The 27,865-nt window shown below is 37.7% G+C and overlaps 1 protein-coding gene across 4 annotated transcripts in view; it reads left to right on the top strand.

Annotated features, from left to right (window-relative positions):
• Positions 1–262: 262 nt before the first annotated feature.
• The window catches only part of TMPRSS11A (transmembrane serine protease 11A), a 51,075-nt gene continuing 23,472 nt past the window's right edge, over positions 263–27,865 (top strand). For 2 of the 4 annotated variants that reach the window (XM_067736184.1, XM_067736187.1), the window contains exons 1-3: positions 276–342; positions 20,897–21,015; positions 23,025–23,143. In XM_067736184.1, the coding sequence (XP_067592285.1) occupies positions 332–342; positions 20,897–21,015; positions 23,025–23,143 (249 nt within the window). In that variant the 5' untranslated portion in view covers positions 276–331. Of the gene's footprint in view, positions 343–8,135; positions 8,282–20,757; positions 20,877–20,896; positions 21,016–23,024; positions 23,144–27,865 lie in introns of all 4 variants that reach the window. The other 2 variants (XM_067736185.1, XM_067736186.1) reach the window with 2 other exon arrangements.

Here is a 27,865-nt window from a genome sequence, read left to right as displayed (position 1 = left end):
AATCTTCTTTAAACTCTTAATCCTAGTGCATTCTTAAAGTATTTCTCATTCAAATCCCTGAAACCAGTTCCTTCTCCTTTAACAAAATTAGTCAATACCAAAAAAAGAAATATTGCTTTCTTGTTGGGACTATGCTGTCTCTGGAGCTATTCTGTGGGTTGAGGCTTCTCTGTTCAGACTTGTCAAACTAGTTTTATTTCAAGTACTTGTAATTTGTTTCCTTATGTCTTCCAGCCATAGACCTCTAATATATCTAGAGATATCATATTGTTGATTAGAAAGTCAAGGTGAGTGCACGCAGACCTCTAAGATCATATTCTTCCTCCCACAGATGATGAATCGGTAAGTTCAGTTTTGTTTAGTAATGGCTTGTTTGTTCTACAGTCTGTCAGTGGCTAACTCCCCGGAATGTCGGAGGACTGCCTACATTGGATGTTATGAAGTTTGTGGAATTATTATAGCAGCTGGATTAATTAATCTCTGTAGTTAAAATCAATATTTTTGTATTAAAATTCATTATTAACATTATTTCATGTTACCAAGTTCAATAGTTGGGATTTTAGAGGAAGTTAATGAAAAACTATATTACATTGTTGTTTTGACTGCTTCTGATTTTGGAGGGGGATGGGGAAGAAAGGTGTTAATTTGTTTTAAGAAAAGCCTCCTTTCAGTAATCTGACTAAACTTAGCTTCTGTAATACTTTCCTTCAGCTCCTTTTCCTCATACCTTATAGTCAGTCAATGGGAACTAATGCAGATTGGGAGGTCAAAATCTGCCAAGACACCTGCCTTCATAGATATTTCAGGACTTCTTGGGGGGAGAAAGGAGACGAGATCCTGATTAGGGAAACTGTTTACTCTCTAAAATTTTTCATGTTAAATATTAAAGAGAAAAGAAAACTATAAATTATTTCAAGTTTTTTTTTTCAAAGTAAGGTTTGCCACATGCAAAGGAGAGGAAAAAAATAAGACTTCTTGGTATAACCTTTGATACAATTAAAATAGTGATTTTAAACATCAATGACAATAATATTTCAAGATTGCTTAGATGTATGCCATTTTCAAAACATTTTTACACATTTTATTTCATTTAATAGTCAGGACACCCCTGTAAGATCAGCAGAACAGTTACCAACTACCATTTTAAAGTGATGAATCTAAGAGAAACAGATCTTAAGGGGCTTCTCTGTATCGACAGAGCTGTGATGTCAAGATCAGAGCACTGCAACCCACAACTCCTTAAATCCAGTCTTCCTGGATTCTTGCAGCCTCTCTAGGTGGCAAGGATTCCATCTGGGGCCTTTCAGAGATGAGAACTTGACACTAGGTCAGCCCCTAAATTAGTGAACTTCACTGGGCTTCCTTCCCCACTAATAAAATGCACATTTGGATCAGTCCTTTAGTAAGCAAATAGTAATTGCCAGAGGGTCTCTGACATCCTTATGCAGGGTCTACAGTGCTTCACACATAATTGGCACTCCACATATTTGTTGAACAAATTAATGAATAAACAAATGTAAATATCTAGAGTTAGTGTTTTGCTTATTAAAATTCATTGAATTTGAAAATGCATATTCCATGTCTATGGAAATCATGATATTATAGAGCAGTAGTTCCAACCTTTCGTATTTCACATTCCCCAAATTATTCTTTTAAAAAATCAAGTCTCATTATTATGGACACCAAAAGTCTTCTTTTCTAATGCATATTTATGTGTTTAGAGGAATGTTTCCAGCTTAAGGGAAGTAAATTATAGGAGTAATATTAGGGGTCAGTGCAATTGTTCAGGACATCCATGACAAAGAAAGGGGACAGTGAGAAACACTGAATGTTTATGGTTTCTTTAAGATAAACTAATGGAACATTAATCCAGGATTTGGAGGATTTGCAGGAGATGGCCAGGCAGTCTTAAGGATTGAGGCAAAGCAAATGCTTAATAATTACTATGACACCCTATGTCTCACCTACACTAATTTTACAGTACATTCTATAGTCATGTTGGCCATCCTTACCTCTCCACTAACAAGAAACTCAGTGTGGAAGCTGTGTCAAAATGTACTTGATTCATCTTTGCTGTTTCTGGTCTGTTGAAACTTGGATCTCTTTTCTATGGGTTTTTGACCCTTCTCTCTACCTTTCAGAGATAGTATTTAGTGTTCCAACTTTGCTGTGAATATCCATTTGTATTTGCCTTTAGCAATATCCATACGCCTACTCTTTCCTATAAATTGATTAGTTGGGTGATATATTCACTGAAAATCTCAATTATTTCTCTTATAAAAGATAAAATATCAAATGACTTCTTCATCTGAGATTGCTGTCCTGTTCCCAGATGACGGGCATCTCTCTCTTCCTATTGCCATTATTTTCAGCATTGCTTAATAAATGCAAAAATTAGATTTCTCCTTGTCATTATCCTCATTTAGAGAAAATGCTTCTCAAGCACTCATGTTGTACATTTTAATTTCATTTTGAATACTCATTTAAATCAACTTGTTAATTTGCTAAGGTCATTCTCTAATATACTCAAAAACTATATCTTCAGAGTTAAAGCCAAAATAACAAGGTAAAACCTCCATGTTACTTACTGATCACTAAACTTTGTGTAAATTATCAATTAAATGTTACTGTTTTGTTAGTTTTTCGCAAACTCATAGTGCTTGCTGGGTGCCACATATGCATATTATATTACCTCATTTAATTCTCACAACAATTCTATGATTAGGTACTATTATTATCTCCATTTTATAGATGAAAAAGTAACTAGCCCTACATCACAGGCTAATGAGTGGAAGCTGGGATTTGAGGCAGTCTAGAACTCAAGCCTAAGCTTAACTATTAGGATATCCTGTTTTTTTCAAGAGAAAAAAATCAATTTTTCCATTTTAATTTAAAATTTGAGTAAGAGATTCATAATGTTAGTTATGCAGTAAAGCTTTATCTATATATGTATTAAAATCATTGAAATTTAAAGGCTAGTTTATAGCATCCTCTTCTTTCTTTTGCTTTTCTTCTTTCCAATTGTCTGTCATACAAAGAATAATGTATTTGTAGATAAAATAGGGAGGCTGGCAAATATGTATACAAAATACTTGGAAACCAAGATAATAGAAATTTATGTTCAGGTAAGCATATATGAATCTATAGTAGGTGGTAGTTTATTTGTAATTACTGTAATAGCATCTACCATTTATTACCTATTTACAAAATATTCATCATTTTCCATATATTATCTCATTTATTTACAATCCTCATATAAGTTAGCTATTATTATTCCATTTTACAAAAAAAGAAAGCAGCCCTAGATTATAGAGTTATTGAGCTTTAAACCCAAGCTATACACACCATCTTACCCCCAATACATTCATAACTGTGCCTCTGAAACATCTGGGCAACGACAGGAAATTGATCCACTACGGATACAGAAATAATATAAGCAACAACTGAACAGCGTACTACTAAAGGCTTTCACATTCATGATCAGAGTGGCCTGGTTACGAATGGTACTGATAGATTCGAAGTCAGAAAGATAAGGCCTCCCCTTAGCTTTGGAACCTGTGTTGATTTTCCTCTCTGATCCTCAGTTCCTTATTAGTGAATGGTGATAAGACACACCTCACCAAGCTGTGGCAACAAATACATCAGATAGCTCCTATGAAAACTCCTGACCCAGAGTAGGAATTTGATATGTGCTAGAGTCTTTCATATACTCATTTCACTACCTCACATCCTTGGGTAGTATTTATTATCACCATCTTACAGGTGAGAAAACTGAAATTCAGAGAGGTTTCATTAACTTCTCAAGATACATGTTAAAGAGTTATAAGCATGGACTGAAGCCAAAGTCCTTTGACTCTAAAAGGTAGGGCAGATCTGCAATACAAATAGGCCTAGAGAAGGTTTGTCCAGGCAGGTAAAAACTTAAAGGAATTAAAAAAAAATCTTTGTATTGGAAAAACTGTGTTTTTCTTTACTATCACACTATTACCACACACAATACTTCTGACATCAGCTGGGTAGGGTTTTCCCCCAAGCAATTCTCCAACACCAGCTGGGAATCTTACAATTCAATTCAATTATGACACTAACCAGAGTTAGTGCAGGCCCCACAGGTTAAGGGCTCAGTCCCATAAGGCTGCCCGTGCTGCCACTTCAGATATCAATCCCAAGTCCCAGTTGTTACCTGTGTTCCTGACTGGTGGGCTATAAAATGGAGCTTCCTACAATCCCCTCGTCTGATTTGAGTAATTTGCTAGAGTGACCACAGAACTCAGGAAACCAGTTTACCTACTAGATTACCAGTTTATTACAAAGGTTATTAAAGGATATGTATAAACAGCCAGATGAGACAATATATATGGTGAGGTCTAGAAGGGTCCCCAATGCAGGAGATTCTGTCCTCAAAGAGTTGAGATGCTCCCTCCTCCCAGCACGTAGATGTGTACACCAACCCAGAAGCTCTTTCATCATATACGACTGGGATTTTTGTGGAGGCTTCATCACATAGGTATGAATGATTATTAACTCGATCTCCAGCCCCCTTCTCTTCCCAGAGGATAGAAGCAGGTGGTGGAGCTTAAAGTTCCAAACTTCTAATCATGGCTTCGTCTTTCTGGCCCCCAGAAAGACTAGCCCCCATCTTGAAGCCATCTAGGAGCCCATCAAGAGTATCTAACTGGAATAAAAGACACTGCTATCACCCAGGAAACTCCAAGGGCTTTAAGACCTCTATCTCAGGAACTGGGGCCAAAGACCAAATATTAGAACAAAAGATGTTCCAAGTGCTCTTCATCACTTGGGAAATTACAAAGGTTTTAGAAGGAACTGGGGGCAGAGACCAATATATATATTTTCTATTATTTCATAATCTTTAACTCTCATTTTTGTTACCTTAATGGAAATTCATTATTTGTGATATTTTAAATATTTATAGAAAAGAAGTTTACAATACTTAATTATTATCATCCATATGGCACAGATTGAGACAAAAGCATTATATGTTGTATCATGAGTTACATGAGGGTAGAAACCATATTTTATTCATCCTTGCCTCCCTAAGCCCTGCATGATTCCTTAAAACATAATACAGACTCAATGAAACGTTGTGGAAAAGAAAAATAGTTGAGTAAATGGACAGATGGATGAATAGTTGAATGGATACATAAAAGGACAAATTAAAGGACAAAGGAGGAATAAGAAATATTGCAATATATGAGTAATTCTCAGTAGTTTGCTAGGACATATTTATGGTATATAAGGCTCTGATCCAGGCATTTGTATACAAACAACTCATTTTGCACACATGCATAGACTCCTAGCCTAGACCTTAACCTCTAACCTGAGACATATTTTACAAACCTTAATAGGTGGGACTGCACTTTGCGTCAAAAACATGCTAGACTAAACCAAACACACACATCACACAACTCCATAACATCTGGTGCTGTCTACCTTTTCTAGTAAACTAGAACATCTGTAATAAATTTCTGTTTTGTTACTGAATCTCTTTTTCCCTTACTAATAGTGTACTTGTAAAACAGGATTTCTATTTCATTGTGTCACTCAGGGCCACCCAAGGACACATTTTTGTTGATTAACATTGCATTTAAAATATTTGGGGGATTTCCTAATATACTACCTATCTAAGCTTTCTCTTGCAGGGCCACTCCAAGATGATCCTAAATTCCAAAATGCTACTGGTATAAAAATTACCTACCATGAATATTCTCAGGGTGAAATGCCAACTTTCTCAGCATGGCAAATTTCTAACAAGTGTGTAATATTAAGAAGAACAAAAATACTGATAATAGCTCCTATTTATATAGCATTTACAATGTGCTGGTCATTTCACATGAGTTAATGCACTTAATTTTCATGGAAATCCTGTGAAGTAGGTATTAATTTCATCTCCATTTTACAAATGGGGGAACTAAAACAAAAAAGGGACAAATACGTTGCCACCTATTACAGAGCTAGCAAGTGGCAGGGCTAGGATTTGAACTCTGGTAGTTCAGCTCAAGAGATTGGGCTCTTATCCTTAATACTATACCACCCCCTGTAGAAGTGAGTTCAATCATGTTGCATTAATTTAAACTAACATGTGACTATGCTCTACCTCTAACGCAAAATCTAAGTTCAACACCATTTAAGAAAGACTATGTGGGACCTCCCTGGTGTTCCAGTGGTAAAGAATCCGCCTTCCAATGCAGGGGACGTGGGTTCCATCCTTGGTCAGGGAACTAAGATCCCACATACCGCGGGGGCAAATAAGCCCGCGTGCCACAACTACTGAACTCGTGCGCCTTAACGAGAGAGCCCACGTGCCGCAAACTACAGAGCCCATGCACTCTGGAGCCCATACGCCACAACTAAAGAAAGAAAACCCACATGCTACAACTAGAGAGAAGCCCGTGTGCCACAACAAAGAGCCTGTGCCGCAACGAAAAGATCCCACATGCTGCAAAAAGGAGCCCACATGCTGCAATTAAGACTCAACACAGCCAAAAAAAAATAAAATATAAAATAAAATAAAATGAAAGACTTTGTGCTAAACTAGCACAATAAAACTCCCTATTTTGCTTATATATGAAGGTGAGAGAATTAAATGCCAGTCATTTCTTAGAATAAAGCTAGAGAATGCCTCCTTACTGAACCAGGACAGGGAAACCTAGAAGGGATAAGAATCTGAAATTAATTTAACTCACTAGGGCTGGGTAGATGCTAGAGGAAAGACAGAGCTGCCAGGATTTGGAGTAAATCCAGCCCAGCAGGTCAGATGTGATAAAGAATGAGTAATTGTGTTCCCGTCAGGAATTGTCAGGGGTGGGAATATCCCTCCAAGAGGAAGAAGTACATCCATGCGGAATCCAGGAGAGGTATTCTCAATCCCCTTTAGGTCACGTTTTCTTCTTCCAGCTCAAAATTCTCAGTTATGCTCCCTTTTTGCCAGTGTGCCTAATTTCCACCCCTGGGACCAGGATGAAGGCATTTCCCTAGATATGTGAAGAAGTTGAGTCTTGTCTTTTCTGGCATTCTCATTTTCTTTTTCTGAGTCCCCTGAATTCAGCTCAGCCTGAAACTCTTCATTATTTTCTACAGAAGATGTTCTTTGGTCTAGACTCACAGTGGTATTTTATTCAATTTTGCCCTTCTCTCTTTGTCCCAACCCTCACTCCATTCATATCTGGAAGTTAAATATAGAAGGAAAATCAGAAGTTTTCTTTGTTTCTTCTTTTTTTTTTTTTTAACCTCCTGACAATAAAGCATTCCATGGAGCAGCACACTGGTGTAAATACATCTAGAGCCATGTTTTCAAAACTGTGTTCTGTGGAACATCAGACTCCCATGAGATACCACTAGATAGGGTGATTTTTAATGAGCACATTTGGAAAACTTTTATTTCAGTCCAATTCATTAAATAGTATTCAAGTATTTACCAAGAGTCAGATAATGTATTTGGTACTGGGGTTGTATCAGTTAACAGGATATATGCAAAGCCAAAGCAGAAATGCTGCCTCACCTTTACTCCCTTTTTTTTTTTTTTTTTTTTTTTTTTGCGGTACGCGGGCCTCTCACTGCTGTGGCCTCTCCCGTTACGGAGCACAGGCTCCGGACGCGCAGGCTCAGCGGCCATGGCTCACGGGCCCAGCCGCTCCGTGGCATATGGGATCTTCGCGGACCGGGGCACGAACCCGTGTCCCCTGCATTGGCAGGTGGACTCTCAACCACTGCGCCACCAGGGAAGCCCCTTTACTCCCTTTTAAAACCATTAAAGGCTCTAAGGCTTCTAGAAGTGAGAATCCTATTTAACTTTCTTTAACCCATTTTTTTCCAAACCTATTTAAATATGGGAAACCTCCCTTTACCCCACTACCTGGGAACACTTCTTGAGAAATGCCTCAATGCTGTATATGACTTACTCACTGTCTTCAAGATCTTCTGCACTTTGGGGCAAGAAGATAGGTGTACACATAATATCTCAAGAAATAAAACTTATAGGGAACATATGGCAGCATGGAAAAAGTGTCAAATTAAATAAAAGCCTCCAAAGTTTACAGACAAGCCCAAATATGGTAATTAATTCTCCTCATACATGCCTGCTTTCACAGCCCTCTTTCCTTCCTCCTCCCTTCTAGATGACCTCTGCTACTGTCTGGAGAGGGATAAGGGAATACTTACTTCTTGAGAGTTCACAAGAATTTAAAGCCAGTAGAAAGGAAGAAGAAGTGAAAGCAAAAACAAATTCAAGACTTGACCACAATGGACGTGGGTGGTCCCTCTGGTCAGTAAACCAACCCTTGCTTTCACTTCATAAAACTCTTCACCTGTCTTTTATGCTTCTTGATGTTCCACACATTATTCATTTGGATTAATAGGAAGTCTGTTCTGTAAAAGGGAAAAAAATCACTCTCAAAAGAAAATATCATACTACAGAAAAAAAGGGCTTCTGAGTCACAGTGGCCAGAGCTAGGTTCTGCCTCTGCTTCTGGCTGCATGAATTGAGCAAGTTGTTCACCTGTAAAATGAAGATAAATCATTCTACTGACAAGAGCATTTAAAGGATAAAATCAACACATCCTACGAAGTCAGCACTTACTAAATAGTAGCTCTTGTTCTTATCACTTTTAGTACTAAATGGTCATTCTAAAATAGTCACAGGAATATCAAAGCATATTAGGTCACCACAAAAGGTTGCTTTTCTGTAACAAATGACTGAGTTCAGCCACTCAAAGGGAATGACAATTTTCACTGGTGGAAGGAGAGTTTGGCACTTTAGTTCTATAAGAACTTTCCTCCAGGGGTGGGAGCCAGGCTAGGAAAAGAGAAGCAAATTTTCTGCACCATCTCCCAGGAATTCAGTGCATTTAGCATCTTTGACAGTTTATATTAGGAGTTCAGTAGACTTGTAGGTTGGCCTGGGAAACTAACCAATAATTTTTTTTTAAATCAGATAGTATATCTTAAACACCAGAAAACTCTCTCTGTGAAGATTTATGGGAACATAGCCTGTCTGTAAATTGGCATTTTTATAATAATCACATGTATCTACATTTGTATAATGGTAAAATGTAACTACAAGAAAGCAGAAAAATAATCCTGAAAAGGGAAGAATTGCAGCTTATAGCAAAAATGATAAAGGGCATGTAGTTGACTGTTGAGTGAGCCAAAGTTACTGCCTTCAAGGGAGGTCTTTATAGGAAAAGGAAGATCCATGTGGAATAGGGGGTCCATGATGTCTTCTGCTAACTCAAGTCATCTTTGAACTCACATATATAGAAGTCATCAGCTTAGAGGGTTTTTTTTTGTTTTTTTTTTGTTTTTTTTTTTAAATATTTATTTATTCATTAGGCTGTGCCAGGTCTTAGTTGCGGCACATGGAATCTTCGTTGCCACGTGTGGGATCTTTAGTTGTGGCATGCGGGATCTAGTTCCCTGACCAGGGATCAAACCCAGTCCCATTGCATTGGGAGCGCAGAGTCTTAATCACTGGACCACCAGGGAAGTCCCCAGCTTAGAGTTTTGTTACTAAGGAAATGAATATCCCAACTCTGATCATTAACAATTCATACTGCTCTATATATTCTTCAAGGTGTATATCTTTCGGTCTTCAAGATTGCAGAAGACAAAGTCACAAATTTATTCATATTATCACTATGTTTTTATTGATAACATCTTTGGAAAAATCATGCCATAAATACACCCTTCTAAACACTGAATAATCAAAGTTAATGAAGGTGTAATAGATATGATAAATTGGATTTCACGCAGATTATAGGTTACTACTCTGAATAAATATCTGCTGTACTTGCCCTCTCCTTAAAGGAATGCAAAGTGCTAATTAGGTCATGATCAGGGATTACTTTTAGCTTTTTTCCTACTTTAATTTAGAAGAGTTCACTTTGTATTCCCCCCAAGTTGTTACTTGAATAAAACAGTCATCTTCTAATTTTATGCTTAAAATAGAATTCCCTTTTAATGAAATAGTTCTGCCCCAGCTCCACAAAAATTAGAGAAGATTTTAAATCTCACATGCTTTTCTTTGAAAGCTGTAGATTTCTGTCCCTTTTTATGAAAGTCATAATATTTTCAGTTGTGAAAAACTAAGATCCTCCAAGATTCCCAACCCTTGGGGTATACACTCCTTCACCCAATTATTCAAACACTAACCTAGGTGCTGCTGTGAGGGGATTTTGCAGATATAATGAAGGTCTCAAGTCAGTTGACTTTTAAATGAAGAGATTCTAATTTGTAGGCCTAACCTAATCAGGTGACACCTTAAAATAGAACAAGGCTCTACATGGAGAAAGAGATTCAGAATGTGAAAGAAATTTGATGGGAGGAGATTCCCCATTGCTGGTTTTGAAGATGGAGTGGGCTACATGGCAAAGAATGTGGGTGACATTTAGCAGCTGAGAGCCCTCTGACTGACAGCCAGCAAGGGAACAGGAACCCCAATTCAGCTTCAAGGAACTGAGCTCTGCCTCAAACCTAAGTGAGCCTGGAAGAGGGTCACATACGTCAGGTGAGATTGCAGCCTCAACCAACACCTTGATTTCACCCTCCTGAGATCCTGAGCAGAGAACTCAACCATGCCACATACAGAACTGTGAGTGAAGAAGTGACTGTTGTTTTAAGCTGCTAACTTTGTGGTAATTTGTTACACAGCAACAGAAAATTAATATACCAGTGTTTGTTTTATGGGTGCAGGTAAAGCAGGGAAAAAATGCTTGAGCATCTCTACCTACATACAGGCTAGATTCCAAAGGCTTTACTGAGTATATTTCCTTTCAAATCTGTAGTGATATTATGCAAATCATTAATAGGACCTCTCCAGAATGGGAGGTTGATGATGCATATTTGTTTTCATGCCTTGCTTGTTCATAGTCATGAAAGTTGATACTAAGTTGCAAGTTTATTCATATAGGATTAAGTAGTTACAGCTTTAACCCATGGCTCCTGCAGCATTTATAATTTGGTCTTGAGCACCTGTTACATTCCCCAAAAGTTTTCTCAAAAGGAGAAACTTCTGACAGCTGATCACCCCTGTTTGTTGGCCACCATTTCCCGCAAGATGTTAACAGCTCCTTGTATTGCATTTTTGGACATGACCTCCATGGCACTTGAGGCAGTGTATCAGTGAGTGTTGAACCACTCTTCTGCCTAGTGTCTCACAGCCTGTAATACTGTGAGTTTGTGTGCATCTTGGTGGCGGGGATGTGATCTTCCTGCATCTACTTTCTCCATTTGTCCTACTCAGAGGAACTATGTTATCATGGGAAGATAGATTTGAAAGCTTGTAAATCTGCTTGAGGTCTAGCCTTTCTCCTTTGGTCCATTGTTGGTTTTGAATGACTTGAAGACACACTGATAAGATTCTCTAAGAAAATAAATGAAGAATGAATAAGTGAAGAGATGAATATATAAATAATAAATCTAGTTAAGAATTAAAATGCAATCAATGGGGAGGTACTCTGGCACTGAGAAAAAATAGCATACTACAAGTTAGAAGACATGAGTTTGAGATGACTACTAGCTTTATTATACTGGAGAAGGCACTTAATCATCTCTAGGGCTCAACTTCCCCAACTGGAAAATGTGTTACATTGTACTAAATAGTCTTTAAATTATGCTTCACTTCTGAATCTAGGTTTTAAGCCAATTAAGAGGCTAAATAATGTCATATCCCATGAAGCTTCTATTTGTTGGGTTTTTTTTTAACATCTTTATTAGATGGTCTGTCAGTTTCTGCTTTATAACAAAGTGAATCAGTTATACATACACATATGTCCCCATATCACTTCCTTCTTGCATTTCTCTCCCTCCAACCCTCCCTATCCCAGCCCTCTAGGTGGTCACAAAGCACCGAGCTGATCTCCCTGTGCTATGCGGCTGCTTCCCACTAGCTATGTATTTTACATTTGGTAGTGTATATATGTCCATGCAACTCTCTCACTTTGTCCCAGCTTACCCTTCCCCCTCCCCGTATCCTCAAGTCCATTCTCTAGTATGTCCGCATCTGTGTTCCTGTCTTGCCTCTAGGTTCTTCTGACCATTATCATTTTTTTTTTAGATTCCATATATATGTGTTAGCATACAGTATTTGTTTCTTTCTCTGTGGCTTACTTCACTCTGTTTGATAGTATCTAGGTCCATCCAGCCCACTACGAATAATTAGGTTTCATTCCTTTTTATGGCTAAGTAATATTCCATTGTATATATGTGCCATATCTTCTTTACCATTCATCTGTTGATGGACACTTAGGTTGCTTCCATGTCCTGGTTATTGTAAATAGAGCTGCAATGAACATTGTGCTACATGACTCTTTTTGAATTATGGTTTTCTCAGTGTGCATGCCCAGTAGTGGGATTGCTGGGTCATATGGTAATTCTATTTTTAGCTTTTTAAGGAACCTCCATACTGTTCTCCATAGGGGCTATATCAATTTACATTTCCACCAACAGTGAAAGAGGGTCTCCTTTTCTCCACACCCTCTCCAGCATTTATTGTTTGTAGATTTTTTAATGATGGCCATTCTGACCGGTGTGAGATGATATCTCATTGTAGTTTTGATATGCATTTCTCTAATGATTAATGATGTTGACCATTCTTTCATGTGTTTGCTGCCCATCTGTATACCTTCTCTGGAGAAATGTCTATTTAGGTCTTCTGCCCATTTGTGTATTGGGTTGTTTGTTATTTTGATATTGAGCTGCATGAGTTGCTTGTATGTTTTGGAGATTAATCCTTTGTCAGTTGCTTCATTTGCAAATATTTTCTCCCATTCTGAGGGTTGTCTTTTCGTCTTATGGTTTCCTTTACTGTGCAAAAGCTTTTAAGTTTCATTAGGTCCCATTTGTTTATTTTTGTTTTTCTTTCCATTTCTCTAGGAGGTGGGTCAAAAAGGATCTTGCTGTGATTTATGTCATAGAGTGTTCTGCCTATGTTTTCCTCTAAGATGTGATGGTGTCTGGCCTTACATTTAGGTCGTTAATCCATTTTGAGTTTATTTCTGTATATGGTGTTAGGGACTGTTCTAATTTCATTCTTTTACATGTAGCTGTCCAGTATTCCCAGCACCACTTATTGAAAAGGCTGTCTTTAATCCACTGTATATTCTTGCCTCCTTTATCAAAGATAAGGTGACCCTATGTGTGTGGCTTTATCTCTGGGTTTTCCATCCTGTTCCATTGATCTATATTTCTGTTTCTCTGCAGATGCCATACTGTCTTGCTTACTGTACCTTTGTAGTATAGTGTGAAGTCACGGAGCCAGGTTCCTTCAGCTCCGTTTTTCTTTCCCAAGATTGCTTTGGCTATTCGGGGTCTTTTGTGTTTCCATACAAATTGTGAATTTTTTTGTTCTAGTTCTGTGAAAAATGCCAGTGGTAGTTTGATAGGGATTGCATTGAATCTGTAGATTGCTTTGGGTAGTAGAGTCACTTTCACAATGTTGATTCTTCCAATCCAAGAACATGGTATATCTCTTCATCTATTTGTATCATCTTTAATTTCTTTCATCAGTGTCTTATAATTTTCTGCATACAGGTCTTTTGTCTCCTTAGGTAGGTTTATTCCTAGGTATTTTATTCTTTTTGTTGCAATGGTAAATGGCAGTGTTTTCTTAATTTCACTTTCAGATTTTTCATCATTAGCGTATAGGAATGCAAGAGATTTCTGTGCATTAATTTTGTATCCTGCTACTTTACCAAATTCATTGATTAGCTCTAGTACTTTTCTGGTAGCATCTTTAGGATTCTCTACGTACAGTATCATGTCATCTGCAAAGAGTGACAGCTTTATTTCTTCTTTTCCTATTTGGATTCCTTTTATTTCTTTTTCTTCTCTGATTGCTGTGGCTAAAACTTCCAAAACTATGTTGAATAATAGTGCTGAGAATGGGCAACCTGGTCTTGTTCCTGATCTTAGTGGAAATGTTTTCAGTTTTCCACCATTGAGGACGATGTTGGCTGTGGGTTTTATGGCCATATAAAGGCCATATATGGCCTTTATGATGTTGAGGAAAGTTTCCTCTATGCCTACTTTCTGGAGGGTTTTTAACATAAATGGGTGTTGAATTTTGTCGAAAGCTTTCTCTGCATCTATTGAGATGATCATATGGTTTTTCTCCTTCAATTTGTTAATATGGTGTATCACGTTGATTGATTTGCATATATTGAAGAATTCTTGCATTCCTGGTGTAAACCCATCTTGCTCATGGTGTATGATCCTTTTACTGTGCCTTTGGATTCTGTTTGCTAGTATTTTGCTGAGGATTTTTGCATCTATGTTCATCAGTGACAGTGGCCTGTAGTTTTCTTTCTTTGTGACATCTCTGCCTGGTTTTGGTATCAGGGTGATGGTGGCCTTGCAGAATGAATTTGGGAGTGTTGCTCCCTCTGCCATATGTTGGAAGAGTTTGAGAAGGATAGGTGTTAGCTCTTCTCAATGTTTGATAGAATTCGCCTATGAAGCCATCTGGTCCTGGGCTTTTGTTTGTTGGAAGATTTTTCATCACAGTTTCAATTTCAGTGCTTGTGATTGGTCTTTTCATATTTTCTATTTCTTCCTGGTTCAGTCTCAGAAGGTTGTGCATTTCTAAGAATTTGTCCATTTCTTCCAGGTTGTCCATTTTATTGGCATAGAGTTGCTTGTATTAATCTCTCATGATCCTTTGTATTTCTGCAGTGTCAATTGTTACTTCTCCTTTTTCATTTCTAATTCTATTGATTTGAGTCTTCTCCCTTTTTTCTTGATAAGCCTGGCTAATGGTTTATCAATTTTGTGTATCTTCTCAAAGAACCAGCTTTTAGTTTTATTAATCATTGCTATCGTTTCCTTCATTTCTTTTTCATTTATTTCTGATCTGATCTTGATGATTTCTTCCTTCTGCTAACTTTGGGTTTTTTTTGTTCTTCTCTCTCAAATTCCTTTAGGTGTAAGATTAGTTTGTTTATTTGAGATGTTTCTTGTTTCTTAAGATAGGCTTGTATAGCTATAAACTTCCCTCTAAGAACTGCTTTTGCAGCATCCCATAGGTTTTGTGTCATTGTGTTTTCATTGTCACTTGTTTCTAGGTATTTTTTGATTTCCTCTTTGATTTCTTCAGTGATCTCTTGGTTATTAGGTAGTGTGTTGTTTAGCCTCCATGTGTTTGTATTTCTTCCAGATTTTTTCCTGTAATTGATATCTACTCTCATAGCATTGTGGTCGGAAAGGATAGTTGATATGATTTCAATTTTCTTAAATTTACCAAGGCTTGATTTGTGACCCAAGATATGATCTATCCTGGAGAATGTTCCATGAACACTTGAGAAGAAAGTGTATTCTGTTTTTTTTGGATGGAATGACCTATAAATATCAATTAAGTCCATCTTGTTTAATGTATCATTTAAAGCTTGTGTTTCCTTATTTATTTTCATTATGGATGATCTGTCCATTGGGGAAAGTGGGGTGTTAAAGTCTCCTGGTATGATTGCGTTACTGTCGATTTCCCCTTTCAAGTCTGTTAGTATTTGCCTGTATTGAGGTGCTCCTATGTTGGGTGCATAAATATTTACAATTGTTATATCTTCTTCTTGGATTGATCCCCTGATCATGCTGTAGTGTCCTTCTTTGTGTCTTGTCATAGTCTTTGTTTTAAAGTCTATTTTGTCTGGTATGAGAATTGCTACTCCAGGTTTCTTTTGATTTCCATTTGCATGGAATATCTTTTTCCATCCCCTCACTTTCAGTCTGTATGTGTCCCTAGGTCTGAAGTGGGTCTCTTGTAGACAGCATATATATGAATCATGTTTTTGTATCCATTCAGCCAGTCTATGTCTTTTGGTTGGAGCAATTAATCCATTTACATTTAAGGTAATTATTGATATGTATTTTCCTATTACCATTTTCTTAATTGTTTTGGGTTTATCATTGTAGGTCTTTTCCTTCTCTTGTGTTTCCTGTCTAGAGAAGTTCCTTCAGCATTTGTTGTAAAGCTGGTTTGGTGGTGCTGAATTCTCTTCGCTTTGCTTGTCTGTAAATGTTTTAATTTCTCCATCAAATCTGAATGAGATCCTTGCTGGGTAGAGTAATCTTGGTTATAGGTTTTTCCCCTTCATCACTTTAAATATGTTCTGCTACTCCCTTTGGGCTTGCAGAGTTTCTGCTGAAAGACCAGCTGTTAACCTTATGGGGATTCCTTTGTGTGTTATTTGTTGTTTTTCCCTTGCTGCGTTTACTATTTGGTCTTTGTATTTAATTTTTGATAGTTTGATTAATATGTGTCATGGCGTGTTTTTCCTTGGATTTATCCTGTATGGGACTCTGTGTGGTTCCTGGACTTGATTATTTTCTTTCCCATATTAGGTGAAGTTTTAAACTATAATCTCTTCAAATATTTTCTCAGTACCTTTCTTTTTCTCTTCTTCTTCTGGGACCCCTGTAATTCGAATGTTGGTGTGTTTAATGTTGTCCCATAGGTCTTTGAGACTGTCCTAAATTCTTTTCATTATTTTTTCTTTATTCTGCTCTGCAGTCGTTATTTCCACTATTTTATCTTCCAGGTCATTTATTCATTCTTCTGCTTCAGTTATTCTGCCATTGATCCCTTCTAGAGAATTTTTAATTTCATTTATTGTGTTGTTCATCACTGTTTGTTTGCTCTTTAGTTCTTCCAGGTTCTTGTTAAACGTTTCTTGTATTTCCTCCATTCTATTTCCAAGATTTTGGATCATCTTTACTATCATTATTCTGAACTCTTTTTCAGATAGACTGCCTATTTCCTCTTCATTTGTTAGGTCTGGTGGGGTTTTGCCTTGTTCCTTCATCTGCCATGTGTTTCTCTGTCTTCTCATTTTGCTTAACTTACTGTGTTTGGGGTCTCCTTGTCACAGGCTGCAGTTCGTAGTTCCCGTTGTTTTTGGTGTCTGTCCGCAGTGGCTAAGGTTGTTTCAGTGGGTTGTGTACGCTTCCTGGTGGAGGGGACTGGTGCCTGTGTTCTAGTGGATGAGGCTGGATCTTGTCTTTCTGGTGGGCAGTTCCACGTCTGGTGGTGTGCCTTGGGGTGTCTGTTATTATGATTTTGGGTAGCCTCTCTGCAAATGGGTCGGTTTGTGTTCCTGTCTTGCTAGTTGTTTGGCATAGGGTGTCCAGCACTGTAGCTTGCTGGTCGTTGAGTGGAGCTGGGTCTTGGCGTTGAGATGGAGATCTCTAGGAGATTTTCACCGTTTGATATTACATGGAGCTGGGAGGTCTCTTGGGGACCAGTGTCCTGAACTTGGCTCTCCCACCTCAGTGGCACAGCACTGACTCCTGGCTGGAGCACCAAGAACCTGTACTCCACAAGGCTCAGAATAAAAGGGGAAGAAAAAAAAAGAAAGAAAGAAGAAGATAAAATAAAATAAAATTATTAAAATAAAAAATAATTATTAAGAAAAATAATTTTTTAAGTAATTAAAAAAAAACGGACAGACAGAACCCTAGGATAAATGGTAAAAGCAAAGCTATACAGACAAAATCACACACAGAAGCATACACATACACTCTGACAGAAAGAGAAAAAGGGGGAAAAAATATATATCGTTGCTCCCAAAGTCCACCTCCTCAATTTGGGATGATTCGTTGTCTATTCAGGTATTCCACAAATGCAGGGTACATCAAGTTGATTGTTGAGCTTTAATCCGCTGCCCCTGAGGCTACTGGGAGAAATTTCCTTTTCTTTGTTCGCACAGCTCCCGGGGTTCAGCTTTGGATCTGGCCCTGCCTCTGCGTGTAGGTCGCCTGAGGGCGTCTGTTCTTCAGGACAGGATGGGGTTAAAGGAGCAGCTGGTTCTGGGGCTCTGGCTCACTCAGGCACGGGGGAGGGAGGGGCACGGAGTGCGGGGCGAGCCTGCGGTGGCAGATGCCGCCTAACATTGCACCAGCCTGAGGTGCGCCATGTGTTCTCCCGGGTAAGTTGTCCCTGGATCACGGGACCCTGGCATTGGCAGGCTGCACAGGCTCCCGGGAGGGGAGGTGTGGATAGTGACCTGTGCTTGCACACAGGCTTCTTGGTGTCTACAGCATTAGCCTTAGGATCTCATGCCCGTCTCTGGGGTCCACGCTGATAGCCACGGCTCGCCCCTGTCTCTGGAGCTCCTTTAAGCTGCATTCTTATTCCCCTCTCCTCATGCACCAGGAAACAAAAGGGGCAAGAAAAAGTCCCTTGCCTCTTTGGCAGCTCTAGACTTTTTCCCAGATTCCCTCCCAGCTAGCTGTGGCGCACTAGCCCCCTTCAGGCTATGTTCACGCCGCCAACTCCAGTCCTCTCCCTGGGATACGACCTCAGAAGCCCAAGCCTCAGCTCCAGCCCCACCCGCCCCGGCGGGTGAGCTGACAAGCCTCTCAGGCTGGTGAGTGCTGGTCGGCACCGGTCCTCTGTGCGGGATTCTGTCTGCTTTGCCCTCCGCACCCCTGTTGCTGCACTCTCCTCCGCGGCTTCGAAGCTTCCCCCTCCACCACCCGCAGTCTCTGCCCACGAAGGGGCTTCTAGTGTGTGGAAACCTTTCCTCCTTCACAGCTCCCTCCCACTGGTGCAGGTCCCGTCCCTATTCTTTGTCTCTGTTTTTTCTTTTTTCTTTTGCCCTACCCAGGTACATAGGGAGTTTCTTGCCTTTTGGGAGGTCTGAGGCCTTCTGCCAGCGTTCAGTAGGTGTTTTGTAGGAGTTGTTCCACGTGTAGATGTATTTCTGATGTATTTGTGGGGAGGAATGTGATCTCCGAGTCTTAATCTTCCGCCATCTTGAAGCTCCTCCTGTTTGTTGTTTTTATGTTCTGGAACCTTAGGTCTTGTCCATCCAAAACTGCCTTTCGACAGCCAGTTGTCTAGATTCTTTTAAATCAGTCAATGTGCATTGTCAGTATTTTCCATACACAACAAAATTCAGGTCTCTCAAGTTTCACTAGTGGTAAGTTGTTACACAGCAAGCAACAGAAGATTAATACACCAGTGTTTGTTTTATGGGTGCAGGTAAAGCAGGAAAAGAATGCTTGAGCATCTCTACCTACAAACAGGCTAGATTCCAAAGGGTTTACTATGTATATTTCCTTTCAAATCTGAAGTGATATTATGCAAATCACTAATAGGACCTCTCCAGAATGGGAGGTTGAGGATGCATATTTGCTTTCATGCATTGCTTGTTCACATTCATAAAAGTTGATATTATGTTGAAAGTTTATTCATATAGGATTAAGTAGTTTATTGGCTAAATGTATTACTTATGCCAAAACTATTACCTTCTTAACTATTTAGGTCCAAACAGTTTATATCTTTCATGCTGGCATTTATGTATAAAAGTATTTTACATTAAAAAAAATTCCTGTAAATCAATCAATATTTATTAAAAGTCTACTTAGAGTAAATCAATGCACTAAATATTGTGAAACATGAAAAATACCTCTGCCCCCAAAGAATTAGCTTTTCAATACACACACAAAAAGATAAATTCTAATGAAAGAGATAAATTAAGTTGACTACAATGGCAAGTTGCAGAGAAGGAGCACTAGAAAATGCGTTAGATGACCTGGGTCCTTTTAAGTCTCCTGGCTCTAATAAATAAGACATCTTCTCTCTCAGCCTCTGTTGTTTCATATGTAAGGTTGGTATAATACCTGCCTGATTCTCATGGATTTATAAAATTCCTACTCTGTACCAGGCACCTTATTAGGTCTTAATGATTAAAAGATGAACATGACTAGTTTAACCCATTGAGTTCACTGTTACATATAGGTTAATATACTTGAAAATAAACAGTTACTACAATGTGATTATCGCTATTGTTGAGCATAACTAGAGGAAGAGCAAAGAGTTACCTTTTTTCTCCTAAACTGTGGAAATTTCCTCTAATCCAGAGGTGATGCAATATAAAGTATATAGCATCACTTTTGAAGTATTTTTGCCAAATTAATTTAAATCTAATCAAACCTTTAGATCTAAATTTAAGCTTATAAGAAACAAGGGGGATAGAACAAGTTAAATGAGATCACAAGAAAGCATTCAGACAAGTCCAGAAGGTGGACATTCTAAAGAAAAACTGGCTTGATCTCTTCAACAAGTCAATGCCATTAAAAATTAAAAAGCAAGCTGGACTCTTTTATGTTAAAAAAGACTTAAAAGACATAACAACCAAGGTACTATGAGGTCCTTGACTTGTACAATCCATCTGTAAATAGGGACAATAAAGGAAATCTGAAGATGGATTTTGTTTAGAAGATAAAAAGATTAGAGAAACACTGTTAATTTTTTAAGAGTGTTATGGTATTGTGGTTATATTGTAAATATCCTAATTGCTTATAATAATGATTTGGTAAAAACTCATGAAGTCCTATTTTACATTAAAATACAGCAGAAAATAATGAATGAAGCCATTATAGTAAAAATGTTAACTGACAAAATGATGTGATGAATATAGGGGTGTTCTACTATACCATTCTTTCTAAATTTCTGTGTCTGAAAAGTTTCATAATAGTTAAAAATGAAAGATAAAGAATAAATGAGAATATATTTGAAATCACTTTGTAAACTTTAAAAGGATAAAAGAGATTTTTTTTTTTAAAGAAATTGTTGGAGAAAGAAGGAATGGTTTTTTTCAAGCATATGTGCTACTTTGGACCACACTGCTAAGAGAAGTCAGGAATGGCCACCACAGAGATCCACCCAATGCCTCTAGAAATAGAAACCAGGAGGAATAGCATGGATTCCCAGATACTGATCTTTTTAATACCCCCCTTCATGCCTAGATGACCTTGACCAAAATTGAAGACAAATGTCTTCTTGCTGGGAAAGGTGGGCTAAAGCAACGTGCACTTATCCAAGAAGCAGCAGAAAGCCTGTAACCGTTACAACATGAGAGTAACTGGTGAGTTTTCCTTTTTGCAGATCGGTAGGATTTGGCACCCAAAGCAGAGGTTTGAAACCATGGATGATTGCCCTTATTGTGTTATTACTGACAGTGGTAACTGTGGCCACTGGTCTTCTGGCTTACTTCTTAGTCTCTGGTAGGTAAAATTGTGGATTTTGCTCAGTTTGATTTCAGTTTTCTGTAAAGCTTCATTTGAATAAATGTAAATTTATTTCCATCCAAAAATAATGTACTTTCACTAGTAAATGTCCACATTTTGAATTTTTTAATTTATTCAGTCATTTCATCAACAAATAACTACTGAATGTTTAGTATGTCCAAGTACTTTTCAGGGCACTCAAGAAACAGCATTAAGCAAAGCAGATAAATTTCCCACCTCCTTGGAGCTCACAGTCTAGTGTTCTTTTCAGAATCTATACAAAAGACCAAAATAGTAATTGTCTAAAATTTACTAGTAATCACAATAAACTCTAATCATTCATGTATATGCAAGTGAAAAATTTTGATGAATTAGTTATTAAAATTGGCTCTTTTACTCAGCATTTTCTGCCCACTAACATTTCTAGGGAAAAAGAAAAGCACGTGTCCAATTAAATAATGAATTTTAAAATTATTGGTAAAGTATAAATATGATACAGTATTATTACTTTTTTTTCTTTCTTTTTTTTTTTTTGCGGTACACAGGTCTCTCACTGCTGTGGCCTCTCCCGTTGCGGAGCACAGGCTCCTGACGAGCAGGCTCAGAGGCCATGGCTCACGGCCCTAGCCACTCCGCGGCATGTGGGATCTTCCCGGACCGGGGCACGAACCCGTGTCCCCTGCATCGGCAGGCAGACTCTCAACCACTGCGCCACCAGGGAAGCCCCTATTACTTATTTTTAGAGAAAAAATTTTACTCTTTCCAAAACAATATCGAGAGATTTTTCTATTGCCTGATATATTTATAATCCCACAAAAATTCATTGCAGAATTCTCTTTTTACATTGCATCACTCTGCAGAGTGCAAACCATTTACATTTTTCACAAATGTCCACAATGTCAATCTCACACAGATGTATGTGATAAGACAACTAGTACAGGGGACTTACCTGAATGGACTTATCTGTTGTCTCTTTCCTCAGACTTGATGGGGGAGTCCAGATTCTTTTAGGAGCTTTAAAGGGCTTAAGAACATAGTTCTGGGGCCCATATAACTACTCTATCTGTAGTTTACACCAATGGCAAAAGATTCTCGGGTCAGCTAATTTAATGTATAGAAGCCCCTTTTCTATGAGTAGAGGGTTCAATTACAAATGGACTATATAGATTAGTAATCGGGGGGACCAAAAAAGCACTACAGAGTCCAGAGATGTCCCAAGGAGACAGACCATCCTGAGGTCCTCTTTCTTTCCTAGATCCACAGCTTCCCAAGGAGAGATATGCTTCTGTGGTTGCTCCATTTTCTATCTTTAACTCTTTGTAGATTTCTTGCCCCACCAGGGCCATACTCCTAAGATTACCACACTCCTCCACTGCTGTTTTTTATAACCTTTCCTGAGAGATGAGCAGAAATCTGATTGATTCATCCCTTTTACACACTGTTCTCACCTCCCACCTCAGGCAGTTTTTTCCCTGCCTTTCTTTTCACACCTTTCTTAAGTGTGCCTGGCTCTTCCATTAAAAACCAAAATTTACAAGAACACTTATTTACCTCTACTTCCAGTAGAGTACAAGGTGGTATACATTTCACCGCAGCAAGAAGCAATACAGTAATTAAATATTCCAGCTCTAGAGCCACACTTGTCTGGGTTTAAACTTGGAGAGGCCACTAACTAGCTGTATAGCACAGAGCAAGTTACTTAATGCCTCCTGCCTCACTTTCTTCATCTGTAAAATGAAGGTGATGCCAGTCTTAGAGAGCTTAGTGAGAGTCAAATGAATTAATACATATAAAGTGCCCAGAACAGAGCTTGGCACATAGTAGGCACTGAATAAATACCAGCTACTATTATTAACATATAACATTAATCATTATTTTTATTATATTTATTATTAAAGTCTCAGAGATATATTCAAGACTTCATATTAGCCCCATTATAGTTGGGCCTTAGATCCCAAAATCTACCCTCAAACCACTTAATTTCCTACTTTTTCTTTTCATCACAGGCCAGAAAATGGAGTATTATCATGGCACCTTTAAAATTTCAGATCTACGAGTCAAAAGTAATTCTGGACAAAGCAGCCCATACCAGCTTAAGGACTTACAGGAGATGACTGAAAACTTGGTAAGTCAGATAAAATTGTTTCTATCATAAAATATTGCAGGAGGAAGGGATTTTGTGAATCATTTTCTCCACTATTTCTTAAAACATGATTTTCAGACAATTTGCATCAGAATCATCTTGCAGATTCCCAGGTCCCACTCCAGATCTTCTGAATCAGTGTCTGATGGGGTGGGTGGGTAGGGAGAGAGGAGTAAGGGAATCTGCATTCTAGCAGATTGGTGATTCTGATAAACCACTTTTTAAACCACCTCATTTAAAAGTGAGAGAACGGAAGCCAAGGTATCCCAGCCCTTCGCTCCCCCATTCCACCACGATACTACCCAACTGAAAAGCTTAAACATACCAGAAGTGGTTATTGGTAAAACCACATGCTTTTTTTGTTAGACCACATTTTAGGACTTAAAATATTTTTTAAATACATGAAAAAAGGAAAGAGGATTATAAATGTTCATTTTATCTCAAAAACACACTAATTAAGATAAAATACCCAGACCTATTGTGCAATATTCAAATGAACTGCTAACGATTTTGTTAAAACTGAAATACAAGACTGTCCCCACCCCCACCCCCCCTAAAAAGTAAACTCAGTTGCATAACAGCTCTGCTCACGATGTGTGTGAACCCTCACTCAAAAACTAAGGTCAAGTTAACTGCCTTGACAAAGAAGCACAGAGCATAAAATTATCTTAAAAGGGTGGAAATGTCAGGTGTTGGTTTGTTTTAGTCAAAGAATAATTTTTTACTCAAAACATTTCCTTTCTTTCTCAAACCATTTTCATTTTTTCATGCCACTATTTGATCTTTGTCCACATGCATACCCAGTTGCAACATATTCACAGTCACATCACAAATGGAGTTTTTAATCTATATTTTCAATTCTCATTAAATTATGCAATTTTTTTTATTTTGCAGTCTCATCCCCCCAGATCAATAATTACATTTATAGATTGATATATATCCTCCATTCTTTTATATTCAGAGCACCTTAGAAAATAGCATTTGTGATCATTTCTTGAGGAATGCCAGAAAAAACTTGGATACATACCCTAGTACCTCTTTTATTCCTCTGACCCTGAGTGACTCCACATAACCTCCTCAATGTTAAAATATTAATAATAAATTAATTATTTATTAATTTAAAAATTAATAAATTAATTAATCTTAGTTTAAAAGATATACAATTTCTTTGACTGTTGAAAAAATATTTATAATTTAACAGGAAAGTTTAAAATTTGTTTTCTTTATGTTTTACAGCCAATATTGTTGGCATTGTTTTAGGCTAACTAAGACATTGTTTCTACTGAAGTAAATGGACAGGAATGAAGTAGGTCTTTTTAAAAAAAGTGAAAGAAATTCACTTATAGAGGTATGTGTTTGAAGGTGAACTTTGAAGCTTCACTAAAGCACACGTTTTTAGGTGTGAAAGAACCTCAGGTACAAAGGCTGAGTTACGTGATGAAACATTATCATCATAAGGACCTACAAGGTCTTCCTCTAGTTGTCATTATTTATTTCTTCTCTTTTATTTTCATACCACACTCTCATTCTCCTCCCCCTGCAGACAACCATACTGTATTTCACATGTATTCTTTTATTAGTATTCATTCTTGCAAAAATGCATTTTCTTGTTTTGTGCAGAGCACATGGCTTTAATTTATTCTTTGTGTTATAAATCCCTTGTTTTAGTTAGTTTGGGCTGCTATAAAAATGTACCATAGTTTGAGTGGCTTATAAACAACAGAAATTTATTTCTCATAGTAATGGAGGCTGGAAGTCTGAAACCATGACACTAACATGGTCAGGTTCTGGCAAGAACCCTCTTTCTTGTTGCAGACTTCAGACTTCTTGGTGTATCCTTACATGGTGCAGAGCAGGGAGCTAAAGAGCTCTCTGGGGTCTCTTTTCTAAAGTACTAATCCCATTCATGACCTAATCACCTCCCAAAGGCTGCACCTCTTCATATATGGCCTTCATTATGTTAAAGCAGGTTCCCTCAATGCCCACTTTCTGGAGGGTTTGTAACATAAATCAGTGTTGGATTTTGTCAAAAGCTTTTTCTGCATCTATTGAGATGATCATATGGTTTTTATTCTTCAGTTTGTTAATGTGGTGTATCACACTGACTGATTTGCAGATACTGAAAAATTCTTGCATCCCTGGGAAAAACCCCACTTGATCTTGGGGTATGACCCCTTCAATATATTGTTGGATTCAGTTTGCTAGTATTTCGTTGAGGATCTTTGCATCTATATTCATCAGTGATATTGACCTGTAATTTTCTTTTTTTGTGGTATCTTTGTCTGGTTTTGGTATCAGGGTGATGCTGGCCTCACAGAATGATTTTGGGAGTGTTCCTTCCTCTGCAATTTTTTTGGAAGAGTTTCAGAAGGATAGGTGTTAACTCTTCTATAAATGTTTGATAGAATTTGCCTGTGAAGCCATCTAGTCCTGGACTTTTGTTTGCTGGGAGTTTTTTAATCAGTTTCAATTTCAGTACTGGTGATTGGTCTGTTCATATGTTCTATTTCTTCCTGGTTCAGTCTTGGGAGATTGTACCTTTCTAAGAATTTGTCCATTTCTTCTAGGTGTTTATTTTATCAGTATATAGTTGCTTGTAGTAGTCTCTTAAGATCTTTTGTATTTCTGTGGTGTCCATTGTATAATAACTTTCTCCTTTTCCAGTTCTAATTTTATTGATTTGAGCCCTCTCCCTCTTTTTATTGATGAGTCTAGCTGAAGGTTTATCAATTTTGTTTATCTTTTCAAAGAACTAGTTTTTAGTTTCATTGATCTTTTCTATTTTCTTCATCTCTATTTCATTTATTTCTGCTCTGACTTTTATGATTTCTAGATAGGAACAGTTTGTTGGTAGTAGACATTGCACTTATCCATTCCATCTTTTATTAATTTGGACCATATTGCCCTTCATAAAACAAAAATCCATAATTTTAAAGTAATCATACTTATCAGTTTTCTCAGCCTTATGGTTGTGTTTTTAAAGATTTTTTTTAAAAGTTATTTCCTCTTTTAAGTTATAAAATTAGTTTACTGTATTTTCTTCTATTAAACTATTAAACTTCTACCTTCTACAGAAGGTTTTTAATGCATCTGAAGTCCACCTTTGAATGTGATATTAAGTAGGAACCCAGGTAGTGATCCAGTTTTCCCAATGTAACTAACTAAACAATCTGTCTCACCAATATATGGTATGATTATTCAGCTTATGACACTTCTTAGCCCCTGAGTCTTACAGAAAAAAAACGATGATCCTCATCTCTTCAAACTGCTTCCCATCTCCTTGGAGATATGATAGTAACACACATGAAACTGAACAGCATGACATGATATGGTTAAGGACTAAACTATATGTTGAGGACTATAAGTGCAGAAGAACTTCAAAGAAAAGGAAGATCAACTAGGGTTCACGTGGTCAGGAAAGGCTGTGTATTATTTTAGCCCTGTTTAAGTGAGACAATGTCCCTTTCCCTCCAATCCCCACCAATTTACCTTCAGGAGAATTACAGGAAGTGTTCATGCCTCATCCTGAGCCACTCCTTTTTATTGTTGCTAAATCCCAATGAGTGAAACCAGATTCTTCTCTCTGACCTATGTGTGTGCTAATTAGACAGCCACGAAATACAGGTTGTAGGTCCTGTTCTTCCTAATAACTGGGGATTCACTGATTTGAATGGAAACAGAGATGCAAATATAAAATGAGTTCATGCTCAGATACTGCTAAAACCCATTCAAGTTCCTTGAGATAGCAGCACAGACATATCTCATCTTTCATACCATTCTTCAGAGAATACTCCAGTAACCAGACACCATGATATTCCTAAATAGGTAGGTCATTTTTATTATTATTATAAGTTTGAGTAGGATCACTGACTGAGCGAGCACTTCATTTGAAGAAATATATTTCAGAAATATTTTTAAAGTATAGGATCATTACAAATGTGAAAGTTAAAAACTTGTAACACTATAGCAATAACACTAGTTAACATATACTAAATGCCAAGCACTCAACTAGCTTAGCACATTAAGCACTGTATCTGTATTATTTTAGTTAATCCTCAAAAACAAACTTATGAGGTAAGTATAATTATTATCACAATTTTACAAATTGAAAAATCAAGGTACACAAAAGTTAATTTACCCAAGATCATTCAGCTAGTAAACGATATAGTTAGGGTTTTAGATTACATTTTCTTAATACATTTTCGTCATCCATAAGAATCATCTGTGTGATTTTACTTCCCATCTACCATCCCACAAAACACCAGAAATCAAGTAATTATCCCTGGTACATTATTCTCTTTCAGTTACAGTTGACCCTTGAACAACATGGGTTTGAACTGTGCAGGTTCACTTACATGCAGTCTTTTCAATAAATACGTGCTATAAATAAATAAACAAATATGTGCTACAGTACTACATGATTGGTGGTTGGTTGAATTTACAGATGCAGAACCAGGGATACAGAGAGCCAACTATGAAGTTATATGCAGATTTCTGACCCAACCCCCCACATGGTTCAATGGTCATTGAATACTGTATAGTATTAGCATGTGCCAGTAACCACCATCTGAATTAACAATGGCATCAGTTAGGAATTTTCTTAGTGTTGTCTCCAAAAAAACTCACTTCTCCTGTGCCCAAAGCAGTCCTAAATTTTATCTTCTTTGTGCCCAGGAACACCAGAAACAGTGCCTGAAATGATCC

This window comes from Pseudorca crassidens, chromosome 4 (genome assembly GCF_039906515.1).
Source record: "Pseudorca crassidens isolate mPseCra1 chromosome 4, mPseCra1.hap1, whole genome shotgun sequence".
Lineage (NCBI taxonomy): Eukaryota > Metazoa > Chordata > Mammalia > Artiodactyla > Delphinidae > Pseudorca > Pseudorca crassidens.
The sequence above is the reverse complement of the archived record's forward strand: the minus strand, read 5'-3'. Positions and strand labels throughout refer to the sequence as shown.